The sequence below is a fragment of the Dama dama genome, chromosome 16, assembly GCF_033118175.1.
Source record: "Dama dama isolate Ldn47 chromosome 16, ASM3311817v1, whole genome shotgun sequence".
NCBI classification, from domain to species: Eukaryota; Metazoa; Chordata; class Mammalia; order Artiodactyla; family Cervidae; genus Dama; species Dama dama.
The window spans coordinates 28,569,326-28,593,931 of NC_083696.1; the positions used below are offsets into that span (position 1 = coordinate 28,569,326).

At 38.1% G+C, this 24,606-nt stretch overlaps 1 protein-coding gene across 2 annotated transcripts in view; it reads right to left on the reverse strand.

The window, feature by feature from the left end:
* Positions 1–310: 310 nt before the first annotated feature.
* The window catches only part of ERCC6L2 (ERCC excision repair 6 like 2), a 163,857-nt gene continuing 139,561 nt past the window's right edge, over positions 311–24,606 (reverse strand). For both annotated transcript variants that reach the window (XM_061163672.1, XM_061163673.1), the window contains exons 18-19: positions 9,595–9,776; positions 311–2,096 (exon numbers count right to left, since the gene is read on the reverse strand). In XM_061163672.1, coding sequence (XP_061019655.1) covers positions 1,124–2,096; positions 9,595–9,776 — 1,155 coding nt within the window. In that variant the 3' untranslated portion in view covers positions 311–1,123. The remainder of the gene's footprint in view (positions 2,097–9,594; positions 9,777–24,606) is intronic.

A 24,606-nucleotide genomic window follows, 5' to 3' on the forward strand; every position in this document is an offset into this window, starting at 1 on the left:
ATATTAAGTCTACCACAGACTGCACAGCACATTCGTTTTGCAGCAAGCTCTTGGTGGTGAAATGCAGCATCTAGTAAGTCTGGATACAATTCCGCTGCAAGTAGCAAAACAGAAAAAAAAGGGAAAAAACCCAACTAACATGACTCGTTATAGGCATGGTTACCTTTGTTTTATCAGTAGCAGCGCCTCACCCGTACATCTAGTGCTCATAGCGTAGTACACACGGGGGCCGAGTGAATGTTTCCAAACAAGTGAAACACAACAAGCACATTTCATTGGTTATAAAGCATGTTAAATTCAACAAAATATAAAAGTTTTAAATAAAATCAAATGTTTACTTATTTATTCATGCCAAAGAGAAATACAAAAGTACTATACAAAGTTTTATATACTTGTATAAAAAGTTGAGGCATTGGTGTTCTGTGGCTAATAATTATATTACTTTAGCATCATACATCATATATTGATAGTAAAGTTATACAACATTAACTCTTTGCTTTTGAGCAGTTATGAGCTTACTATTTTAATATACATCATATATTTAGAATTCATTATTACTTTTGTATAAATAATTTCATAATGGTAGCACATGATACTGAGGGAAAATGAAAACAGTTAATAATCTTCCAAATGCTAGTAAGAAAGAAACTCATTAATGTACACTTGATTTGCAGGGTAAGCATAATTTGATTCTATGACATAATGGAATCGAGGAGAGTGAAACAAAGTGTTTTTAAACTGGAAGATACTCATGTTCATCAATTTCAAGCCCTTCATCTTCCATATGAGGAAATGGCTGCACACTAGCCTAAATGACTTATCTAAGGTGACATAATTATACAATGAGAGACGCCCCAGGTCTCCTAGTCACAAATCTAGGATCTTTTCCATTTCATAATAGAGGTTTATACTATAATACTATCATATTTTTTTTTAAAGATCAAATCAGCTATCAAGGAAAACCAATACATGGTAACATTTGAGACTTAAAAAAAATCCAGAGCAAGAGTTTATTAAAAATATATATTGACAACTTTGTAACATAATTAGTGTGGAATACAGAGTTGTAAACATTGATGGCAGAAATTCATTGGTTGTAGTAATTCGTCTATATGTTTATGGATCACTCTTGTGTATGAGCTGTGCTTTCATCTGTATCACTTGAGTTAAATTTTTTCCACAAAAATTTCTCATTTGATTTCCAAAGAGAAGCTTCGAGATCCTCCTTCCTTTTGGAAGATGCAGCAAAAGGCACTTTTTCACAGAGAGTCTCTATTACTGCCAAGTCGGTGAGTTTACTGAGACTGTCGTCATTTTGGTCATTCAAGATGTCCCAGAAATCTTTTGGTTTCTGTTTCGCTTTTTCGATGGACCCAGAAAGAATCTTCTTTGGCAGTTGTGTGGGTCTATTCTCCTGACTTTTAAAGAGGTCATCAAGAATAGAGGTGTCACCAAGTAAGCCTACCACAGAAGTGTTTTCTAACACTGGATTTTCTATTGTTTTGTTTTCCCCTTTGAAGGTGGGTCCATTTCTTGAAGTATTCAAACTGATGAGATCCTGTTGGTCTTTCCTGGCATTTTCCAACTTTTCCACCTTATCTGCTCCAGACTTACTGTTCAGGGAACAGGATGTAGCAGTGTCTTTGGCTGCTTGGCTGCTGTCCCCACTGTCAGTCTCTTGGGTACAGTTTATAGGTAATTTCTTAGTTTCCGCATCACTGGAAAGCACCTTTTCTTTACAGGAACTGTGATTTTGAAACTTAACTGACTTTTTTTTACATATGTTGGGGCTAAAAATTGGAGATATTTTTTTGGTATAATTTTTAAATGACACAGTTTCAGAATCTGATAGCTGTTCTTTCATAAGAGACTCTCTTTTTTCAGACTTATTCTCGACTCTCTCTCCTTTCTCACAGACAGACTTAGTGCATTCTGAGGGAGAATCCACAAAAAATTCTCTTACCTCTGGATACTGAGAAGTATAAAAGTCTCTTAGCATTTTCTGTCGTTCTTCTGATGTGGCATTAGTTACCTGTTTAGCAAACTCCTTTACAGAAGACAACTTAAAATAAGAAGCCATTTCTTCAAATTGTTTTCTGAAGATTTAATGAACAAATCCAATGGTTATTTTCACTATATTTTATTTTTAAAGAACTTGTCATCAGTGTTATGCTATGCAGCAACAAAGCTATGTAAATGTATTCATTAGCATATATCACAATGAACATACATTTTGCACTTAAGAGAATGTGAACTCTTCCCTTACACTACTGAAAAAAAGTATTTTAGTTCATGAAATTACCAACTTTTTAAGTTATTCTGACTTTTATTATCAGGTATTTCCTGGGAATTGTATGATCTCAGCATGCTGCTCTTCCAGTCAGATAATTTATGACTTATAGCAGAATTATAATTTATATAATCTGTGTTTGAAAATCTATACTGCACACAAGATACATAAAATAAAATTGTCAAAGAGGGTATCAATAAATAGAAAAGAGAAAATGCCCCTAAATTAATAATTTTTAAGAATTTTTCTCTTCTATGTCCTTTATTCTCTTTCTTCAACAAATACAATATAGAAATTTCACACGCCTTTTTGATGAGCATAAAGGGAAGTTCTAGGAGACCAGGGTTCGATCCCTGGGTAGGGAAGTTCCTCTGGAGAAGGGAATGGCAATCTACTCCAGTATTCTTGCCTGGAGAATCCCATAGACAGAGAAGCCTGGCGGGCCACAGTCCACAAGGTCACAGAGAGCTGGACACGCCTGAGCGACTAATACACACACACACACACACACACACACACACACACACACACACACAGGGAAGTTCTAAACTGATAAGCCTAGATTCTCTCTCAGTTTTGATCTGATGGATCTGACCTTCAGTATAGGTAACTAAACCAATGTCAGATGGTCTTTGAAGAAATGAGCTTCAGAGTTAGCATCAGATATTAATAAAAGCCACTGAAGAACTGTACCTTCTGAAACCCTATTAAGATGGAGGTGAAAAGCCTGTTTAGGAACCTGGGCACTAGACTCTGCTCCTTTCCCCAGGTGAGGGTTCTCTAGACTGAACCGTGCCACCCATCCCCAAATCCATATGTGGAAGCCCTAAACCCCAATGTGACTATATTTGGAGACGGGGGCCGTTAGGAGGTAATTAAGGTTAAAAGAGGTCATAAAAAGTCACCAGAAGACTTCTCTGGTGGTCCACTGATAAAGAATCTGCTGCCAATGCAGGAGTCACAGGTTCAATCCCTGGTCTGGGAAGATTCCACACGCTGTGGAGCAACTACCCCTGTGTGCCCTAACTACTGAGGTTGTGCTCTAGAGCCTGTGCGCCGCAACAAGAGAAGCCCCCGCAGTGAGAAGCCTGTGCACCGCAACTAGAGAAAGCCTGCACGCAGCAACAAAGACTCAGTACAGCCAAAAATTAATAAATAAATGAAATTTTAGGAAAAAAAAGTCACCAGTGAGCACTCTCTCTGCCACAGGAGAACACAGTGAGAAGGCGGCCGTCTGTAAGCCAGGAAGAAAGCTCTTACCAGGAGTCCAATCACCTGGCTTCCTGATCCTGGGACTTCCCAGGCTCCAGTACTGTGAGAACATATTTCTGTCTTTTAAGCTGCAGCCTGTGGTATTCAGCCCAGGCAGACTAAGAAGGTTTTCCTTTGCTGATGTTGAGTTTAGGCCATGAATCAGGAAAGCTCACTGTTCATAAATGTTTTTATAAACAAAAGCTACAGATGCTGCTGCAGCAAATGATTACAAGTCCCCAAATTGAAGACTTACATCTATTTTTATATAATATTTCCTTAAAACTTTGATTTATTGACTGAAAAAATATTTATAGAGCTCTCTTATCTGCAAGGCACTGTAAGAGAAACTATACAACAGTCAAGAAATCCCAGTTCCCTGTCTTCAAGGAGTTTATAGTCTGGTTGGCAGAGACAGATACATGAAGATCAAACCAGAAGGGAGGGATAAATCCTATGATGGAGCTAAGTATGGTGCCCTGTTGGCACCCACAAAAGGGTGTCTAAGCCAGTGACTGGCAGTGGGGTGGACAGCAGGGAAGGCTTCGCTCCTGTCACCTCAAGCCAGTCAGGTAAAGATGAGCCAAGACGCCTCCTGGAGAGAGAGGGAACATGCACAGGCCCAGTTCCAAGAAGATGTGGTGGATAGAGGGGCAGGAGGAACTGCCAAGGAAGAGGATGAAAATCATGAGGGATCTGGATGCTAATTTCAGAAGTTTGAATTTCATTCTGTACACAACAGAGAATCCTGAGGGTAAAAAAGAAGTGATTTTTTAAATGTACATAAACAGGAGCTTTACTTATTAAAGACACTCTTACTTTTGCCACTGAGACCAGGTTGTATAACGTCTGTGTTTCCTTTGATTTTAGCGGCAATCCATACCATATACTCGGGACTTTCTTCTGTAGTTTCAGATGAGCACCCTGGCCTCTAGTCCTCACCACACTGGTCCTGTTACTTGTCTCCAAATCCAGGTACTAGCTATGCCTGATCAACAGTCACTCTCATTGCCAACAGAATATTTAAAACAACACAAAAACAAGTTTCCAAATTTCTGTCCTGGGTATTGCTAATGTCCTTGTTGTAAAGCATCAAGTATGTTCTCAAGAGGTTCCAGTTTTAATTTCACAGGAAGTAATGACGTATCATTGTTTTGTTTATTAATCATTTTTAATCCATTTTCATGGCCTTTCTAATAAATATTTGTGCTGTGAAGATTAAGTTATTGGCAAAGTTACAGGCTGATGTCTTTTATTTATCTGAGACTTGGTGGTATATCAGCAGTTGCCAAAGTACTTTCCCTTTTGCTGTGCTGACCTCACCTGTGACCCTGTGCTTCTGTCAGCTCTGGGAGGAGAGGTGCTTCTGACCTTATCCTGTCTGAGTGGCATACCAGGATACCGGCTATGTGATTACCCTTTACAGGATGAGTTATGACTACAATTCATTTTATTTTCACCTTCTAAACTTGCTTTCATAATTCTTGGTCTTGAAAAGAGTTTTCTTTAAATATTTAATGACTGCAAGGTACAACCAGGGAATATAAGCTAGCCACTTTGTGAGGAAAATTTTGTAGACACTCATAAGCCACTTAGGGAAAGGGGTGTGGATGGGGGAAGAAATCAAAGTTGGGTATCTTTGTCTTTCAGCAAGTAGATGAAGAGTAGCTGTGGAAAAATTCAATTCCTCTCCCTTGTTCTTGAGGAACTGAAGGAGAAGGGGTGGAAACACAGCTAAACACCATGCTGTTTCTGCCTGAACTTTCTGAAGTGAAGGTAGGACTGAAACTTCATTCAGATGATCCATGGGACTGCACCATGGTATAAATTCTTGATTCACGTAGAGTAGGATGGTTAACAGGAAAGAGGTGCCAGCAGTTCGGGCACTGTTCCCTAGCTCAGATGTTGGCATTCTAATATTAGACACCCTTCACCTTTTTATTTAGCATGAGACATTTATCCTGAGGCTAAGATAGAGGAAAAAAAAGGAGGTAAAAAAATAATCATTGTTAATTCTTTCTTTTTTCCTTCCTTTCTTTAATTTTTTGGCCATGGTGCGAGGCATACAGGATCTTAGTTCCCCCATCAGGGTTTGAACCCAGGCCCTCTGCAGTGCAAGTGTGGTGTCTTAACCACTAGACTACCAGGGCAGTCCCAATACTCTTATTTTTACATACAGTGCCAAAGGGGAAAAGACGCTTTTGCTTCTCAAAGATTGGTAAAAATCTATATAATTGGTCTCCTAGCAAAATAATTGCCCATACAAAATTGCCCCAACTTTACTCCAAATCATTGCTGTAAATATGTCTGTGAGGAGCTGCAATGCTGTAGCAGTGTGGGATGTTCACCTTTCTGGGCAATGGGGGGCAGCTCAGGGGTGTGATCCAATCTGCCACACCAGGACCTGAGGAGCTAAGAGGCCAGCTGCCTGGGAGTTGCCAAAACCCTGAGGGAAGCATCTGGAACACACAGAGCAACCAGCACTTTCCTACTGTCTGTAGAAGCCACCAGGACCTTGCCTCCTCCCCTGCTTACCTCAGTCTCTCCGCCACAGGTCCCCTGACCACTGGCTTCTCATCCTCCTCCTGGCCTCTACATCCTTGATCTAATCCAGTCCCTCATCCTTCCAGACCATTCCTTGGTGCCCCTGGAACCAGGCTATGATCTACCAGCTCTCCTGTGTCTTCTACCCAAGGAGTATATATTGCCTCCTCCTATGCAGGCTTCACAAGTTAAAATTCTTATACCTCTCATCCTTAAGCCTCAGCGTTCCAGCTTCCCACTGCTGTTTCCAGATTATTTTTTCTTAAAAACTCCTCTCACTCTTTAAGGTTTATGCTATCCAGCTGAACCATTCTCACTCCCACCCCATCTTGTTAAGTGACTTCCTAGTTGCTCCCTGCTGGAGACTGACACTCAAGATTCTGGATTAATGTTGCTTCCTTTCCCATCTTCTGCCATCATTCTTGATAACATCAGTATCCATGTGGATGTCCCACCCAACTTCTGGCCCACCAGTTTCTTTACCTCACCTCCAAAGACTCAATTTCATGTCAGGTCCCTATCGCCAAGATCATACCACTAAGGTCATTACCATTAACTGCACAACTTCCAAATTGCTGAATTCAATCACATCATGCTCCAGTTCAACTACTCAATTATCACCATGACAACTATGTTAGATTGTATCTTTCATCTCATCAAGTCCTCCAATTTGCTGACTCTTCTGCTTTCTCACTATCATCAACATCCCTTTGTTCAGTTTAGGTTCAACTTTATAATCACTTCTTTGCAAACATCCTTCAGCTTCCTTTCTTTTCTCCCCTTCTCCTGGTAAAACTCAGCTGTTTCCCTATTCTGTGTCTGTCACTGAGCAATTGAAACTTGAATGAAGTCTGTACAACTGCACAGATGGTTTTACTGTAATTACTCTCAAAGAGGGACTTAACATCACTCAGGAATTCTAGCCCCACAAGCTTGCTTTACTACTTTATAAGTTACTTCTTTCATAATTTCTTTCCCCTCAAATCTCTCTCCCTCAATATTGATGCTTTACTTCTCAATTAAGGAAATACCCATTGTATCTGGGCCTTTCTTTACGGTTTTCTCTTGTTCAGTAGCTCAGTCATATCCGACTCTTTGCAATCCCACAGACTGCAGCACGGCAGGCTTCCCTGTCCTTCACCATGTCCTGGAGCTTGCTCAAACTTGTGTCCATTGAGTTGGTGATGCCATCCAACCATCTCGTCCTCTGTCATCCCCTTCTCCTCCTGCCTTCAATCTTTCCCAGCATCAGGGTCTTATTTTCCAGTGAGTTGGCTCTTTGAATCAGGTGACCAAAGTACTGAAGCTTCAGCTTCAGCATCAGTCCTTCCAATGAATATTCAGGGTTGATTTGTTTTAGGATTGACTGGTTGGATCTCCTTGCAGTCCAAGGGACTCTCAAGAGTCTTCTCCAACATGACAGTTCAAAACCATCAATTCTTCAGCATCCACCCTTCATTATGGTCCAACCCTCACATCCATACATGACTACTGGAAAAACCATAGCTTTGACTGTACCGACTTGCGTCAGCAAAGTAATGTCTGTGCTTTTTAATACGCTGTTTAGGTTGCCCCTTTCTCTCAGTACCTCTCAAAGGCTTGACTTTCGCCTGTGGTCTGCATCCCACCTTCTTCTGCCTTCAGGACTTCACTCTTTCTGTTGTCACCTCCCTGGGATAATCTCTTTTTCCCCTATTAGTCTTTTTCCTTGATACAAAAGCAGGTTTTCGGGGGTTGGCAATCTTACAGTAAAATTTGAATGAACTTTTTGGCCAACCCAATATTATCTTCTCAACTTAAAAACAAACTACCCTTGATCCCACAATGCCCTTGAGCTACTGCCAGTTTCCCCATCCAGATTTAAGGAGCAGTCCCAGAGGCTTGTCCTTTCACTGCCTGCCCACCTCACCTTGGTATCTGCTTACTTAAGAGTGCTCATGTGGAGGTGACCAAAGAGTCCTTCAGCTCCAGGGGCTTTCCCCCTTCTGCTTCTGCTTCTCAGCAGCAGTCAATAAAGTCAGTGTTCCCTCCTTTCTGAAACTCTCCCTTCTCTTGGCTTCAGGGTCTCGCACGGGGCATCCTACCCAGCAGGAGGACATAGTCACCCTCCAGGCTCAGTCCTGGGGCTTCTCCTCTCCTCTGTGTTCTGTTCCTAGGCTGCTCACACAGTCTATGGCTGTAAAGACCATTTATAATCAATTTCTAATCTCTACGCTGATAACTTCCAGATTTAGATCTCCAGTCCCCAAATCTCAGGGTAGCATTATCCACTGCCTATGTGACATTTCCCCACATCATCAAATTTAATGTGAGTGAAAGAGAACTCCTGATTTTTTTTTTTTACTCCAACCTTTTGTCTCTCCTAGTTTTCTCTATTCAGTGAATCCAATCTGTTGTTTAAGGCAGAAAATTGGGAGTAAACCTGTCTTCTCCCTTTCCCAACAACCAGTTCAACACCGAACTGAATTTATACAATTGGCTCTGTCTCCATGGCAACTACTCTACTCTAGCAAACCACCACCACCCAGTTCCTTATGGTTTCCCCTAGTCCGCTCTGCCCTCTTCCAGGCAGAAGCTGGAAAAACCTTTTAGAAACATATTAATACATCAAATCATGTCATGCTTCAACAATTTCTACTGCGGTTGGAACAAAATCCAAATTCTTTTCTACAGTCTACAAGGCTTTGCATGCTCCAGGCTCATTTAAGTCTCTCCCCCTTCATCTCATGCCATTCTCTCCTTGATTTATTATGCGCTAAGTACGCTAGCCTTCTCTCAAAAGCCCCGCCCTCTTCAGAAAGTTCTCACTCTGCTCTTTGCCTGTTTATCCTTCAAGTCTTAACTCACATGTCACTTGGGTAGAGAGTCTTCCCTGACTACCCCCTAGAAAGGAAGCGGTGCCCCTCCTGATCCCGCTATTCTCTATAATGGAAGCTGTCCATTTCTTTCCTATAACACACTATTTCATAATTATTTATAAGCTTCAGTACTTCTGAAAATTTTATGGTGTGATGACAAACCTCATCTCATTGTACTGTAAGCTCTTTATCTCTTTTTTGACACTGTACATTCAGCACTTAGCACAATGCCTGAGTGCATATCAGGTGCTCAATAAATATTCAATGACTAAATGAACAGAATGCACTTAAATATTTCATTTACCTATATAAAATTTGCCTATTTCATCTTTTACCAATTCAGGGATTCATCTTCTTAAGACACTAAAACATTTCAGATTTTTTTTTTTTGGCCATGCTGCAAAGCTTGTGGAATCTTAGTTCCCCAACCAGTGATTGAACCCAGGCCACCATAGTGCAAGTGCAGAGTTCTAACCACTGGATTACGAGGGTATTTGGGGATTTGTTTTTCAAAGTGTACAAATTCAGATTTTTCTGAAATATTCAGATGCTAAGTGTAGTTAACATTCAAATAATTTGTGTATTTAACTAGGTAGTTATATTTCTTTTGAGAACTATTCACAAAGTCAGGTGTTATCATAGATGACATACCTGCGGATCCCCTTCGGTGTTTCTCCAATTATGAAGGTGGTCTGGTCTGTTCGGCAGACTTTTTTCTTCTTCTGGCTTACAGGGTGTGAAACGTAAAGAGGAAATGAAATGCCACCTTCACTTGGTGGTTGGCATTCCTTTGTATGTGTTGATATATCGCCCTTCATTTTTTCCTTATGTGTCTAAAACAAGGAATGAGAGCAAAAACTGAAAAAAATATTCATTTTTAGTCAAATAAGGAGTCTGTCTCACTTTTCCCCAGTATTCTTTACAATCTTGTATATCATATTCATGGGCTTCCCTCGTAGCTCAGTCAGTAAAGAATCTGCCTGCAATGCAGGAGACCTGGGTTTGGTTCCTGGGGCAGGAAGATCCCCTGGAGAAGGAAATGGCAACCCATTCCAGTATCATGGCCTGGAGAATCCCATGGACAGAGGAGCCTGGCAAGCTACAGCCCATGGGGTCGCAAGAGTCGGACACAACTCAGCAACTAACCCACCAAACCATATCATATCCTCCAAGTGACATCATTGCCAGATCATTAGATCTTTAAAAAGATACTACACTTAGCAGTAATGTGATGCTTCTATTTTCATTAAGATATATGCTAAAGATATATCTTTCTTAAAGATATACTAAAGGTAATGGTAATATGATGTTTCTATTGTCAAGACTGTGGGTATACTGATACACATCCTGGCATCTACTTTCCTAAATAAGGATACAAATTAGTGATGTAAATAATGGTATAAAATGAGATATTTAAAATTTTTTAATTTAGTAATTTTTCTCAATATTACTAAGCAGACTTTCACTTATTTAATCTTTTTTTTTTTTTTAATTAGTTGGAGGCTAATTACTTCACAACATTTCAGTGGGTTTTGTCATACATTGATATGAATCAGCCATAGATTTACACGTATTCGCCATCCCGATCCCCCCTCCCACCTCCCTCTCCACCCGATTCCCCTGGGTCTTCCCAGTGCACCAGGCCGGAGCACTTGTCTCATGCATCCCACCTAGGCTGGTGATCTGTTTCACCATAGATAGTATACATGCTGTTCTTTTGAAATATCCCACCCTCACATTCTCCCACAGAGTTCAAAAGTCTGTTCTGTATTTCTGTGTCTCTTTTTCTGTTTTGCATATAGGGTTATCGTTACCATCTTTCTAAATTCCATAAATATGTGTTAGTATGCTGTAATGTTCTTTATCTTTCTGGCTTACTTCACTCTGTATAAGGGGCTCCAGCTTCATCCATCTCATTAGGACTGATTCAAATGAATTCTTTTTAACGGCTGAGTAATATTCCATGGTGTATATGTACCACAGCTTCCTTATCCATTCATCTGCTGATGGGCATCTAGGTTGCTTCCATGTCCTGGCTATTATAAACAGTGCCGCAATGAACATTGGGGTGCACATGTCTCTTTCAGATCTGGTTTCCTCAGTGTGTATGCCCAGAAGTGGGACTGCTGGGTCATATGGCAGTTCTATTTCCAGTTTTTTAAGAAATCTCCACACTGTTTTCCATAGCGGTTGTACTAGTTTGCATTCCCACCAACAGTGTAAGAGGGTTCCCTTTTCTCCACACCTTCTCCAGCATTTATTGCTTGTAGACTTTTGGATAGCAACCATCCTGACTGGCGTGTAATGGTACCTCATTGTGGTTTTGATTTGCATTTCTCTAATAATGAGTGATGTTGAGCATCTTTTCATGTGTTTGTTAGCCATCTGTATGTCTTCTTTGGAGAAATGTCTGTTTATTTCTTTGGCCCATTTTTTGATTGGGTCATTTATTTTTCTGGAATTGAGCTTCAGGAGTTGCTTGTATATTTTTGAGATTAATCCTTTGTCTGTTTCTTCATTTGCTATTATTTTCTCCCAATCTGAGGGCTGTCTTTCCACCTTACTTATAGTTTCCTTTGTAGTGCAAAAGCTTTTAAGTTTCATTAGGTCCCATTTGTTTATTTTTGCTTTTATTTCCAATATTCTGGGAGGTGGGTCATAGAGGATCCTGCTGTGATTTATGTCGGAGAGTGTTTTGCCTATGTTCTCCTCTAGGAGTTTTATAGTTTCTGGTCTTACATTTAGATCTTTAATCCATTTTGAGTTTATTTTTGTGTATGGAGTTAGAAAGTGTTCTAGTTTCATTCTTTTACAAGTGGTTGACCAGTTTTCCCAGCAAGACTTGTTAAAGAGGTTGTCTTTTTTCCATTGTATATCCTTGCCTCCTTTGTCAAAGATAAGGTGTCCATAGGTTCGTGGATTTATCTCTGGGCTTTCTATTCTGTTCCATTGATCTATATTTCTGTCTTTGTGCCAGTACCATACTGTCTTGATGACTGCGGCTTTGTAGTAGAGTCTGAAGTCAGGCAGGTTGATTCCTCCAGTTCCATTCTTCTTTCTCAAGATTGCTTTGGCTATTCGAGGTTTTTTGTATTTCCATACAAATTGTGAAATTATTTGTTCTAGTTCTGTGAAGAATATCGTTGGTAGCTTGATAGGGATTGCATTGAATCTATAGATTGCTTTGGGTAGAATAGCCATTTTGACAATATTGATTCTTCCAATCCATGAACACGGTATGTTTCTCCATCTGTTTGTGTCCTCTTTGATTTCTTTCATCAGTGTTTTATAGTTTTCTATGTACAGGTCTTTTGTTTCTTTAGGTAGATATACTCCTAAGTATTTTATTCTTTTTGTTGCAATGGTGAATGGTATTGTTTCCTTAATTTCTCTGTTTTTTCATTGTTAGTATATAGGAATGCAAGGGATTTCTGTGTGTTAATTTTATATCCTGCAACTTTACTATATTCATTGATTAGCTCTAGTAATTTTCTGGTAGAGTCTTTAGGGTTTTCTATGTAGAGGATCATGTCATCTGCAAACAGTGAGAGTTTCACTTCTTCTTTTCCTATCTGGATTCCTTTTACTTCTTTTTCTGCTCTGATTGCTGTGGCCAAAACTTCCAACACTATGTTGAATAGTAGTGGTGAGGGTGGGCACCCTTGTCTTGTTCCTGATTTCAGGGGAAATGCTTTCAATTTTTCACCATTGAGGGTGATGCTTGCTGTGGGTTTGTCATATATAGCTTTTATTATGTTGAGGTATGTTCCTTCTATGCCTGCTTTCTGGCGAGTTTTAATCATAAATGAGTGTTGAATTTTGTCAAAGGCTTTCTCTGCATCTATTGAGATAATCATATGGTTTTTATCTTTCAATTTGTTAATGTGGTGTATTACATTGATTGATTTGCAGATATTAAAGAATCCTTGCATTCCTGGGATAAAGCCCACTTGGTCATGGTGTATGATTTTTTTAATATGTTGTTGGATTCTGTTTGCTAGAATTTTGTTAAGAATTTTTGCATCTGTGTTCATCAGTGATATTGGCCTGTAGTTTTCTTTTTTGTAGTCAACCTTTTAAAAATAACAATCTTTATATGATAATGAAATAAACTAGTTTCATAAATCTTACTTCAATCTCTACTGAGTTGTAAGAAGTAACTATTAAGATGTTTACCATAGGGCATTGAAATTACAAAGAGAATAATATTTAATTTATAGACTAAGGGTTGCTTGCTTACCACAAATTGTTAAAAATAGTGAGTCAGGAAAAAAATAATTTTAAACTGTATGATTCCAATTTCCCTGATAAAATGATATGGTAAATATGTGGAAAGTCCCCATCTCATTTCAAAAAAAGAGAAATGTGTGCATGCTCAGTTGTTCAGTCGTGGACTCTTTCATGACCCCATGGACTGTAGCCTGCCAGGCACCTCTGTCTGTGGAATTCTCCAGGCAAGAATACTGGAGTGGGTAGCCACTCCCTTCTCCAGGGGATCTTCCAGACCCAGGGACTGAACCTGGGTCTCTGGCCTCTCCTGTATTGGCAGGTGGATTCTTTACCACTGAGCCACCTGGGAAATATTGGATGCAATTTGACAACAATGATAAAATTATATTTGAGCTCAAAAATAAGACAGGAAAATCTCTAGACGCCCAAATTAAAGTAACACAGCAGCAGCAGGTGGGAGCTGAAGCTCAGCAGCCTCCAAGGATGGGTCCTAAGTTCTGGACCTAAGTCCTACATATGCAGGACTCCATATGTAGAGGGAAAATGGAAAAGATTTAACTCTCTGAGTTAAACAATCAACAAACCAAAAACACAGTAGGAATTAAAAGGATGTCCAATTTTAAAATTAAAGCTAGGAAAGCCCAAACTGGGGCACAGGTCAGAAACAGGCAACTTTTTCGGTCTTGATAGAAGCACTGGTGAAAACACAGAATGCCCAGCCCATGCGATTTGTGGAACACACTTGCATTGTAAGGAAAATCTAAGCTAAAAACCAACATAAAAAACTAGCCTAGAATCAATGAAAACTATAGATGTCAATGAGGGGTAAATACAAAAACATGACATAGGAACACTTTTTAAGTTTATAGAATGCTTGTGATTCTAAGGGGGAGGGCAGGGGGAAGAGCTCAGGTAAAATTATAAAGAACATACAAAATCCACTGCCATGAAAGTGGGCAGATACAACAAATGTGAGAGTCTGTATCTGAAGAATTATAGATTACAAAGCAATGTGAAAGAGACTTTAAATCATTAGCATGTCCAGAAAGATAAAGGAAGTAGTAGGTATTATAAAATACCAGATCTGAGAAAGAACCAAATACAAACTCTAGAAGGGAAATATAGGTTTGGGAAAAAAGGATATAAAAACAAACTTAAAATATGTGTTAAGAAGCAGGCTAAATAGCCTTACAATGATAGTTTATAGACTGGTAGAATAAGTTACTCAGAATGCTGTGCAGAGATTAAAAAAGAAAAACAGGAAATAAAAATTAAGAGACAGAAGACCTGTCAGAAGATAAACCAAATTTATAAAATATTAGAAGGACAGAATAGAGAAAATAGAAGAGATAATGCCCAAGATATAATGGCAGAGAACTGAAGAAAGCACGAACCTTCAAACTAAAGAAGAAGAATCTCTAGTGTGAAAAATGAAAATAAATCTGTACCTTGTTATATCACAGAAGAGAGAATATCTTATAAACAAACAGAAAAAAGATAAGCTATCCCACAAAGAAATAATAATCAAACTAAAGGCAGACTTCTCATTACCACTACTACTATCACCACCACTGCCACCAGAAGATAGTGAGGTTATCTTCAACATGCAGGGAGGGAAAAAAACCTATCAACCTAGAATTCTATACCCAGTTAAACTACCATTTAAGAAATGTGCAGGCATACAAATACGGCAAAACACAGATTAGTATTTCTCAGTAACACAATTATTCTTTCTTTTACAGGTGTTCAATGGGATTGAAGTAGTACATATCACTGAATGTGGCTGGGGAATGGCTTTCATTCCACATATATTTACAAAGCACCTATTATGTTCCTGCCACTATGCAATGTAATTGAGAACCAAAATATTTATGTACAGAAAGAGGCTTGCACTCTTAAGGGACTTAAAAATGCTGAGTTACCCCTCCCTTTTTAAGATGCCACATTTAGTTTTTTCCTTTTTAAAATTAAATTGTTTATCTCTTTAATTTATATTCAAGTTCATTTCCTTGAAATAAACTGAACAAGAGAAATAATTGTATTTTTTTTTTTAAAGCAAACCATTCCTAACTAATGAAAAGAAACTGACTTCTTCAAAATCTACTGTGATTCAGATGGACATCACAAAATGCCAGGTTGTCAGTTTGAACCAGGGCTTTGCATCAGTCAGTAATGCTGAAAGTACTTTCCTCAAAGACATCATTTCCTAAATCTTAACACATTATTAATAAAGAGAGAAAAATGTTCATCACTAAAGATGTTTGAAAGAGATTTGATGCATTTACTTCACATCACAAGAAAATAAGATGAATTTTAAAAGTTCCTAATAAAAAAGCTCATTATCTTTGATGATTCCCAAGAAATAATTGTCCATTATTATAAGGAGGGATGGTAATGTCTATGTGGGGATAAAGAGAGTAAGCCAAAAGAGAAGGAACTGGGCCAACCAGGAACATGCCCTCCTCACACACCGCAATTTCTGAAGCCATGGAGAAACCATGCCAGGCAATGGCAATCTTCAATTATTTACATGATTACTCTGGGTCTTTCTGACTCTGGAAGCATTATAAAACTCATATTTCAAACCCCAGATATATTTTTTCTTAAATTAGTTTTACATAGTCTTCAGGAAAATTCAACTTTTCCAATCATAGCTATCAGACATGTGAATTTTAAATTTTAAATTTAATGACAAATATTCTATACTTTAAAACCTGATTATTTTAGATAATAATGAAAAGAGAAAAGCATTTTTCTCTCACATGGGCTCAATATTCCATCTTTTATTTTAAAAAAATATCTAGGTTCAGATTTCCATTTTAGTAGCTTAGTTTAACACTTACTGAAACAAGGCTGTGAAACAAAATTTCATGTACTAATTTGTTTAATAAACACTTTGATGCCCTGGTTATAAAAGCTGATGTCACTACTTTGTAGTAAGACAGTATCTTTTACAATAGATAATATAAGGAAAATAGTGACATAATGCAGTTGCAATTCCAGGGACAGTTATAATTTATTATAAAGCAAAGTACAAGGCCTGCAACCAAGATGAAAAGATTCCAAATTATGTCAAATTAGATGCAAACTCGTTTACTACCACTTATGTCAAAGCTGGGAAGTCATATGACACTGGGGCAACAGTATGAAGCAGCAACAGTAATGAAAGGTCAAGAAATGAAAAATTCAGTAAAATGAGCTGGATTAGGAATTTAAAAGATAATATTATTGCTTCTTAACATTATGGTAAAGGGTAAGACTGCCAGCTCAGGGAAGCAAAATAAATCCACTCTTCTTTCCACCAGAGAACAGAATGGCTAACAGTTGGAACTCTGTGTCTGCATTTGATAGGAAATTTTGAGATCATTTAACATGAAGAAAGCAGAAAGCCCAGTGTCCATAAAAACCTTTAATTGTTCCTTTTCCCTAAAAAGTTTCTTCAAAATTATCCAAGATTTGCTTTGAGGAACTATCTCTACACTCCATGATACTGATGTAGGTTTCCTTTCTCTTAAAATTTATGGTTATAATATTAAGGAGGAAATTATGAAGACAAGAACTTTGCACAGTATTTGTACAATATAAATATGTCTGCTAATAAGTATTTTACAAAGCCTGACAGTGAGTTTAATTTATAACAGTAACTGCTATGTTCATGATTATTTTCATGAATTATTGGATATTGTTAGGTATTTCTATACGGTACTTTTATGAAAATAATCAAATTTAAATTATGGAATATTTATTAAAAATAAAGCTCAGTAAGTGTAAAGAATATAGTAATTATTCCTAAATAATGTAAATAAATAGTTTAAAAATCCATTTGATGATGAGATTAACTGAATGGAAATGTGGGGTTACTTGTGCTGTGCTGTGCTAAGTCACTTAGTCATGTCCAACTCTTGGGAATCCCGTGGACTGTAGTCTACCAGGCTCCCCTGTCCATGGGATTCTCCAGGCAAGAATACTGGAGTGGGCTGCCATGCCCTCCTCCAGGAGATCTTCCCAACCAGGGATCGAACCCAGGTCTCTCGCATTGCAGGCAGATTCTTTACCAGCCACGCTACCAGGGAAGCTCCATGGGTTACTTAAGAAAGCTGAATCTATCAGAGAATATTGAAATAATAATTCCAATTTATGAGTAGTAATATATCTTCCTCCTTTGGCTGTTTCCTATGTGTAGCAGCCAATTGAAAGTTGAAAAAGTAGAGGAAAAATTCTCTCCCTTGAGAATTAAATAGGTCTAAAAAGGTAAAAGGTGGGCCATGGCTAATTGTGTTAAATCCTAATCTGATTTATATAATTAAAAAAATTTAAATGTTATTGTCAGAAAAAGAAATATTTGTTATTAAAAACCAAATTCAGAATATAAAAATTATTTAATTCAACCAAAAACACTATATATATATTATTTCTACAAGTGGTAATTATTTTAATATATTTTGGCCAAAATAATCTCCTTACCTATCCACAATTAAGTGTTTACTGTGGAAATGGCTCACTTGAAAGACTTCATAAATATCTACTTTTTAAAAAATGGAAGCATAGTTCATTTACAATATTATATTAGTTTTAGGTATAAAACATAGCAATTTATTATTTTTTATAGATTATACTCCATTTAAAATTATTATAAAACACAATAATATGCTATGCTGCACAATATATCATGAATATCTGCTTTGACTTAATTTTGATAAAATTATAAAATCATTATTCATTTTTCTAATGTCTCTATAAAATACATTTGAAAATATATCATAAAAATTACTATTGAAACATGTATAAAGTATACATTCTGTAAAATAAAAGCTGTAATTTTAAGTTGTAAAAGGTATACATTATGATTATAACAAATAAGAGGGTACTTTTACAGGGAAGCATTTCTTCTTTTAGAGTAGCCAAAATGAATTTACACTAGACCTAGTCAACTATATACAATCCTGTACAACTTATTTATTTCTTATTGTAAAGTTTTAGATTTATATTGATTCTAGGAGGAAAGTTTCTTATCTTTAGATTAATAGTATGAGACATTCAAAAGACTTTTGATAGTAAGTATCTTTTTTCTTTTAATCCCAAAGTGTACTGTCTGTATTACAAGGCATTAGACCTAAGCCAACAGCATTATTTTAATTGAACCTGTAGTTATTTTCTGAAAGGCATAACTGAAAAAAGAAGATAAGGTATACATAGATTTTCAATTGAAAGAGTAAGAAGAAATAAAAAATAAAAAAGTTTGCAAATAATCTTTGTTGCCAGTGTACTGAGAAAAGGAAAAAAAGGGAATATTCCCCCTACCTCACAACCATATGACTACAATTAGCATTTTTCTATTTACTCTGTTACACAAGAAATTTATCTTTACATAATAGAAAACCCTCCAGGTGGCTTCCCAGGTGGCTCAGTGGTAAAGAATCTGCCTGCAATGCAGGAGACACAGGTTGGATCTCTGGGTCAGGAAGATACCCTGGAGAAGGAATTGGCAACCCACTCCAGTATTCTTCCCCGGGAAATCCCGTGAACAGAGGAGCCTGGCAGGCTACAGTCCATGGGGGTAGCAAAAGAGTTGGACACGACTTGGAGACTAGACAACAATAACAACAACAGATAGAAAACTTCACTGGAATAGTGCAGAGAATGTGGTCTTTTAGATATATTTTTTTAGAAATTTAAAAAATAAATTTTAAAAATAAATTAAAAACATTTTTATCTATTAATTTTGTCTGTGCTGGGTCTTTGTTGCTGCTTAAACTTTTTTCTAGCTGCAATGTGAGACCTTCTCACTGCGGTGGCTTCTCTTGTTTCAGAGAAAAGGCTCTAGGCACGTGGGCTTAAGTAGTTGCAGCAAGTGGGCTCAATAGTTGCAGATCCTAGGCTCTAGAGCACAGTCTCAGCAGTTGTGGTGTGCACAAGCTTAGTTACTCCGAGGCATGTGGGATCTTCTTGGATCAGGGATCATACCTATGTCTCCTGCACTGGCAGGTGGGTTTTTACCACTGACCCAACCAGGAAAGCCTCAGTGCAGAGAATGTTTAAGGAAAAAAAAAAACCCTCTTTCTTTGAAGTAAAAAATAATTTTGGAGGAAAATTACTAAAGAACTACAGAGGGCATCTAGGTAGGAATAGCAAGGAAAAGGGAAAAGTTGATAGGGATTAGTTTTCCCATACTCACCCACCCGTGGGCAACAAATAGGGCAGGAAACATTACAATCCGGGAGACTGAGCTTCAAAAACAACCAGGAACGGCCTCTAGTTTCCATTTTGGCAGGAGAAAAACTTTTGTAATCTGTGCCATCTTTCTAAATCTCTTTGAGGCTAATTACTGGAGACACAATCATAGCTGGTGCAGATAATGCCGATTCCTATTCTGCTCATTTGTACCCCTCACAAGTAGAGGAAGCTTTGAAGGGGATAATGTACGATGAAAAACAGCCTGAGAGGATGGGTAGTCTGTCTGTGGTAGGTTATCAGGAGGTAGTGAAATTTTTATTAAGTAATTTTGGAATGGATCTGTCTACTGAGCTGGTTTTTCTCACCTTAGAAAACATATTACAGGGCATATACCAGAGCAAAGAGCAATGTATATTTAACAGCCACCTTTACCATTTTTTTTCCATAATCAGATGATTAGCCTTGATTTTGCTGTTGTTGTTTAATTGCTAAGTCGTGCCTGACTCTTTTGTGACCCCATGGACTGTAGCCCACCAAGCTCCTCTGTCCATGGGAATCCCCAAGCAAGAATACTAGAGTGGGTTGCCATTTCCTTCTCTAGGGTATCTCCCAACCCAGGGATCCAATCTGCATCTCCTGCTTAGCAGGCGGATTCTTTACCACTGAGCCACCAGGGAAGTCCTTAGCCTTGATTAGTCACTGAGAAAATGGAAATCAGGGAGGACATTTTCAAAGGAAATGGAAGGTCCCAATGGCTCTGACCCAGTGAGAAGCATGAGTCTGGATCCTAAGAATCACCAGAGGATCTGCCCCTTCCAGGAAGCTTCACTTGTTCCTGAGATCACAAGGCAGTCTATGGTCACCGTCAGAACAGGGCATGCTGTGTAGCCAAAGTCCCTCACACTGGTCTGATCACACTAACTTTGCCATAAAGACTTTTTTTTTTTTAAAAAGTGCTCTTTCACTTTTTTTCTTCATTAAACCTTAAATAGTTAAGTCTGAGAGGCAGCAATGCTTTTGTTTACACATCTGTTCAAACAAAAGATTAAAAAAGAAATCTCTCTTTGGGTAAAGGCCAAACCCTGTAAACATGTAAAAAAAAGTCATACATAAACTTGCTTATCTTTGCAAAGCAGGGAATCAGGAGTTCTGTAAAAACATACAGCACACGTAAGTAACATATAGCACATTCAAATGGCATCTGAGAGTCCAAAATGACAAAGAACTTCAAGGATCTTTGCACAAGTGTGAAAAAGTCCTTATCCTTCAATTGATCATTCAAAATTTCTGCCTGGAGGTAGAAAATATTACTGTAAATGCAGTTTTCCAATACTCAACAAAAACCTAAGGCAACTGTGAGATACCCTTGAATTGCCTTCACTCAGACTCTGGAGAAAAGCCAGCTGGTTAGAGGACCCACCACAAATATACAATGAAGTATAATTTTCTGCATATGTTTAAAAATGTCATTCAAATCTGAAAAAACAAACTTAGGTTCAAATCCAAACCTTCCCGCCCTCCCCTTTTTTTAGGTGGTAAAGGGAGATTAAAGTTTGTAATTATGGGTCTGTTTTCCTCCTGGAAGGAGTAACAGTTACAATTCAGTTACATATATATATATACACACACATAGATATGTATGTATTTTCTTTTCTGGTAGTACTTTGCTTTCTGAGTGAGCCACAAAAGGACAGGCTGCCCTGAGCCTAGCTTCCTTTTTTTGTGCACAACATCCATTTCTCACTGTCCAAGAGACTCATCTATCTGAAAGAACAAAGCGATGGCCTCAGGAGTACCGCTGACTACCGTGGGGCACACAGTACAAACAGAAATGCAGAAGCCCTATCTCCCTGGGACTCGGGACCCTGAAGGGACTGCCACAGCAGTCAAGCTGCAGGAAAGGGCCAGGTGAGATGGTGGCAATCACCTTCCAAAAAGCCTGTGGGCCAGCAACGGGGAGTGTCTGCTAATACAATCTCAGACCTTCATGGAAGGATGGTCAGGCAGTAGATTCCCCTCAATACTTCCTACACACAAAGGCTAGAGCAAGATCTAGGGCCTTTTGGGGTAGCTGTCTGAGCAAGGACTCGGCACTACAAGTCCTGGTGTCTAGGCCTTCCTCGGTCATTTATTGTGTAAATTTGGGGCAACTCTTTTTTCTTTTTTTTAATCTTTTTGAGCCTCATTATCCTAAGGAATAATGATGGATTTGGAGATCAGGATCTAAGGGGATAAAAATTTGGATCCAGGACCCCCATCAGTCTCTTCCATATTTAAAGCTCACAAACTAGTCTTTTTAGGATCTTGAGTAAGTTGCAATGAATAAGGAAGGTCCTTAGTATCTTATAATCCTGACTCAATTTTAAATCTTTACATATAACATTTATGTTAATATAAAAATGTCTGTAAAGATTACTTGAAGGTTCTACACTAAATAATATTTGTTAGTGAAAAGATCACGGAAGGGTGGTGCTGATGGAAAATTTTTGAAGTCTTTCTTGTCAGGCACCCGTCCCTGCTTGCCTTTCCAGTGGCTGGCACTTCCCACAGGGAGCTTAGGCCCTCACTTCCTTCCTCTAGGCCTCCAGTTAGAGTAAGTGTAGTTTTCTATGTAGGCTGATTCAGTTACAAGGCCAAGGATGGCTCTTCAGTGTCTAGGAAAGAACATTTCAAGCACCGTGCCACAAATGACACTGGGACATTGTTACTAGTTGTGAAGTTGGATGCAGATTATTGTTTATAATCAAGTACTGAAAACTGTGAATAATTCTCCTTTTTAGTGAATTAGAGTAGGTTTCCTATAACCACATCATTTTCCCTCTCTTCTATTCTGATATGCTTTCATGAGCCATGTAGCAGAGGAAGTAAAGCGTTCACACAGAGAAAGGCCAGGTGAAAGTATGTTCCACTAGAACTGAATTTAATAATCAAGTGACCCTGTCCACATGGTCTAAGATGGCAATTCTGAAGCTTTTTGGTTTTAGGCCGCTTTATAGTTTAAAAATTAATGAGGACCCCAAAGAGATTTTGTTTATGTGGGTTGTACCTATTGAAAGTTTAAAACAATTAATTCATTAAAAATAAAAATAAGCCAATTACATGTTAACTTAAATCACTCTTTTTACCAACAAAAAAGTTTATATTTTCCAAGGACAACAAACAAAAAACTAACCAGAAGAGTGATTACATTTTACATTTTCACAAATGTCTTTAGTAGCTGGCTTAATAAAAGACAGCTGAGTTCTCATATCTGCTTCTGCATTCAGTCCTGCTGCAATACTGTCTTAGTTGGAGTATATGAAGAAAATCAGCTTCATATAGATATGTAATTGAAAAAGGGAAGAATATTTACATAGCCTTTTCAGATAACTATAGATATTCCTTTTTGATACTTCATCAAAATTCAGTTAAAGTTAGTTTCATGTAATATTTGAAACCACATCAGAATTTTTTACATTACTAAAATTAAAATTCATTGGTATATTTTGCACTTTGGCTGAATTTCTTCCCCAAGCATGATTTTGTAATATAATTCACTGTTCATCTGGAAAACAGTAAGTCAGTTATGCGTATCTTCAAAATGTTGACACATTCAAATTATACAACATCAAAAAATCATATTTGTTGTTAAATATTTAAATATTGGGAATGGGTCATGGTCATGTGCTCAGGAAAGGTTGATTGCCCTCTCAGTTCTTAGCGGATGAACTGAGATTAGTCAAGCCAATTACTTCCTGCCAGAAAGATTTTCCTCCAAAACAAAAGGAGAGACACATGAAGAGAAGCACAGCATCCTGTCCTTGCATATTTTTGTATGAGGAAACAGGTTCTTGAGATGTAGCAGTCATCTTGTAACATGAGGAAAAAGGCCTCATGGAACTAAAAATTAACTCGCTAAAGACAGTGGAGAAGAAAATCAGAGAGGCTGATATCTTATGATGTCACTGGACTGTAGCATTACACCTGGAAATATTTCCCTCCAGACTTGCTGTTATGTGAATTAGTTAACAGCCTATTGCATAGGTTATTTTCAGATGGTTATTCTATTCTATGCTACTGAATGCATCCTGTGAAGTGAAGTGAAAGTCACTCAGTCGTGTCTGACTCTTTGCGATCCCATGGACTATACAGTCCACGGAATTCTCCAGGCCAGAATACTGGAGTGGGTAGCCTTTCCCTTCTGCAGATATATATAAAGTGTCACATAATACAATAAGTGCTATAGCATACATACATGCATATACACACACAAGTAAAGATGAATTTGAGGAAAACATTTACATCGCTTTGGAGATGATAGAGAAGAAATGTCACTAATGATACAAGGAGTTGGAGTTCAACAGGCAGGCACAGGTAAAATGGAATTTTAAACAAAAGAAACACAAGAGCAAAGACATAGAAGGGTAAAAATCCACGGTGTGCTTGAAGACTGACTCATAAACTAAAGGATGACTAGGAAGAACCTGTTCAGCTTGCTATCCTCAGGGTCTAGTACAGTGCCTGGCACAAAGTTACTGTCAGTAATTCTAAATGAGTGTCTCAGAATGAGACTGGAAAAGCAGGCTAGCACCAAATTGAGACATGCCTTACATGCCATACAATAAAGAAACAAAACAGATATTTTATAGAACTTTGGAACACAGAAAATTACTCCCCAAGATGGCTGCTTGGATTTGTTACTGTTAGATGAGGAAAGATCACAAAGTCACACATGGGTGGGGATATCTTTCTGACACCATTCTCCATGTTCTCCCTTCTTGAGTGGGTTTCCTATACTAGAACTATGGTCAACAGGTGAGAGATAATGAGTGACAATGAAGAATACCAGTATTTATGCTGCTCTAAAGTGACTAACATCTTTACATCATCTGCTAGAATACACCTTTTAACATTAACTTCTGGAACCTATATTCACAGTGAAAATTGTTATGGGCATCTGCATTATGTAGTAATTTCTTGTAGGAATTACTAATAACAAATGTTTTCTGAACTTCCACTCTGTATTGCCTGTTGCTAAGTGGTGATGCTAATGGACATGTACGCCGTGGTCCTGATCCGTAAGAAGTTTGTAACATACGTGAGGAGAGAGCAAACACTAACATGGTGTCCACCACACCTACAATGATGTTAGGCACAGAGAATGGGTGTGAAAGGAGTTTGGAATAGAGTGATCTCCGAAGACTGAGGTTTTATGGAGGGAGTGAAACTTGAATTGGGAGTGAAGGATCAGTCAGTAGATGATTTGGTTGGAGGTGTAGA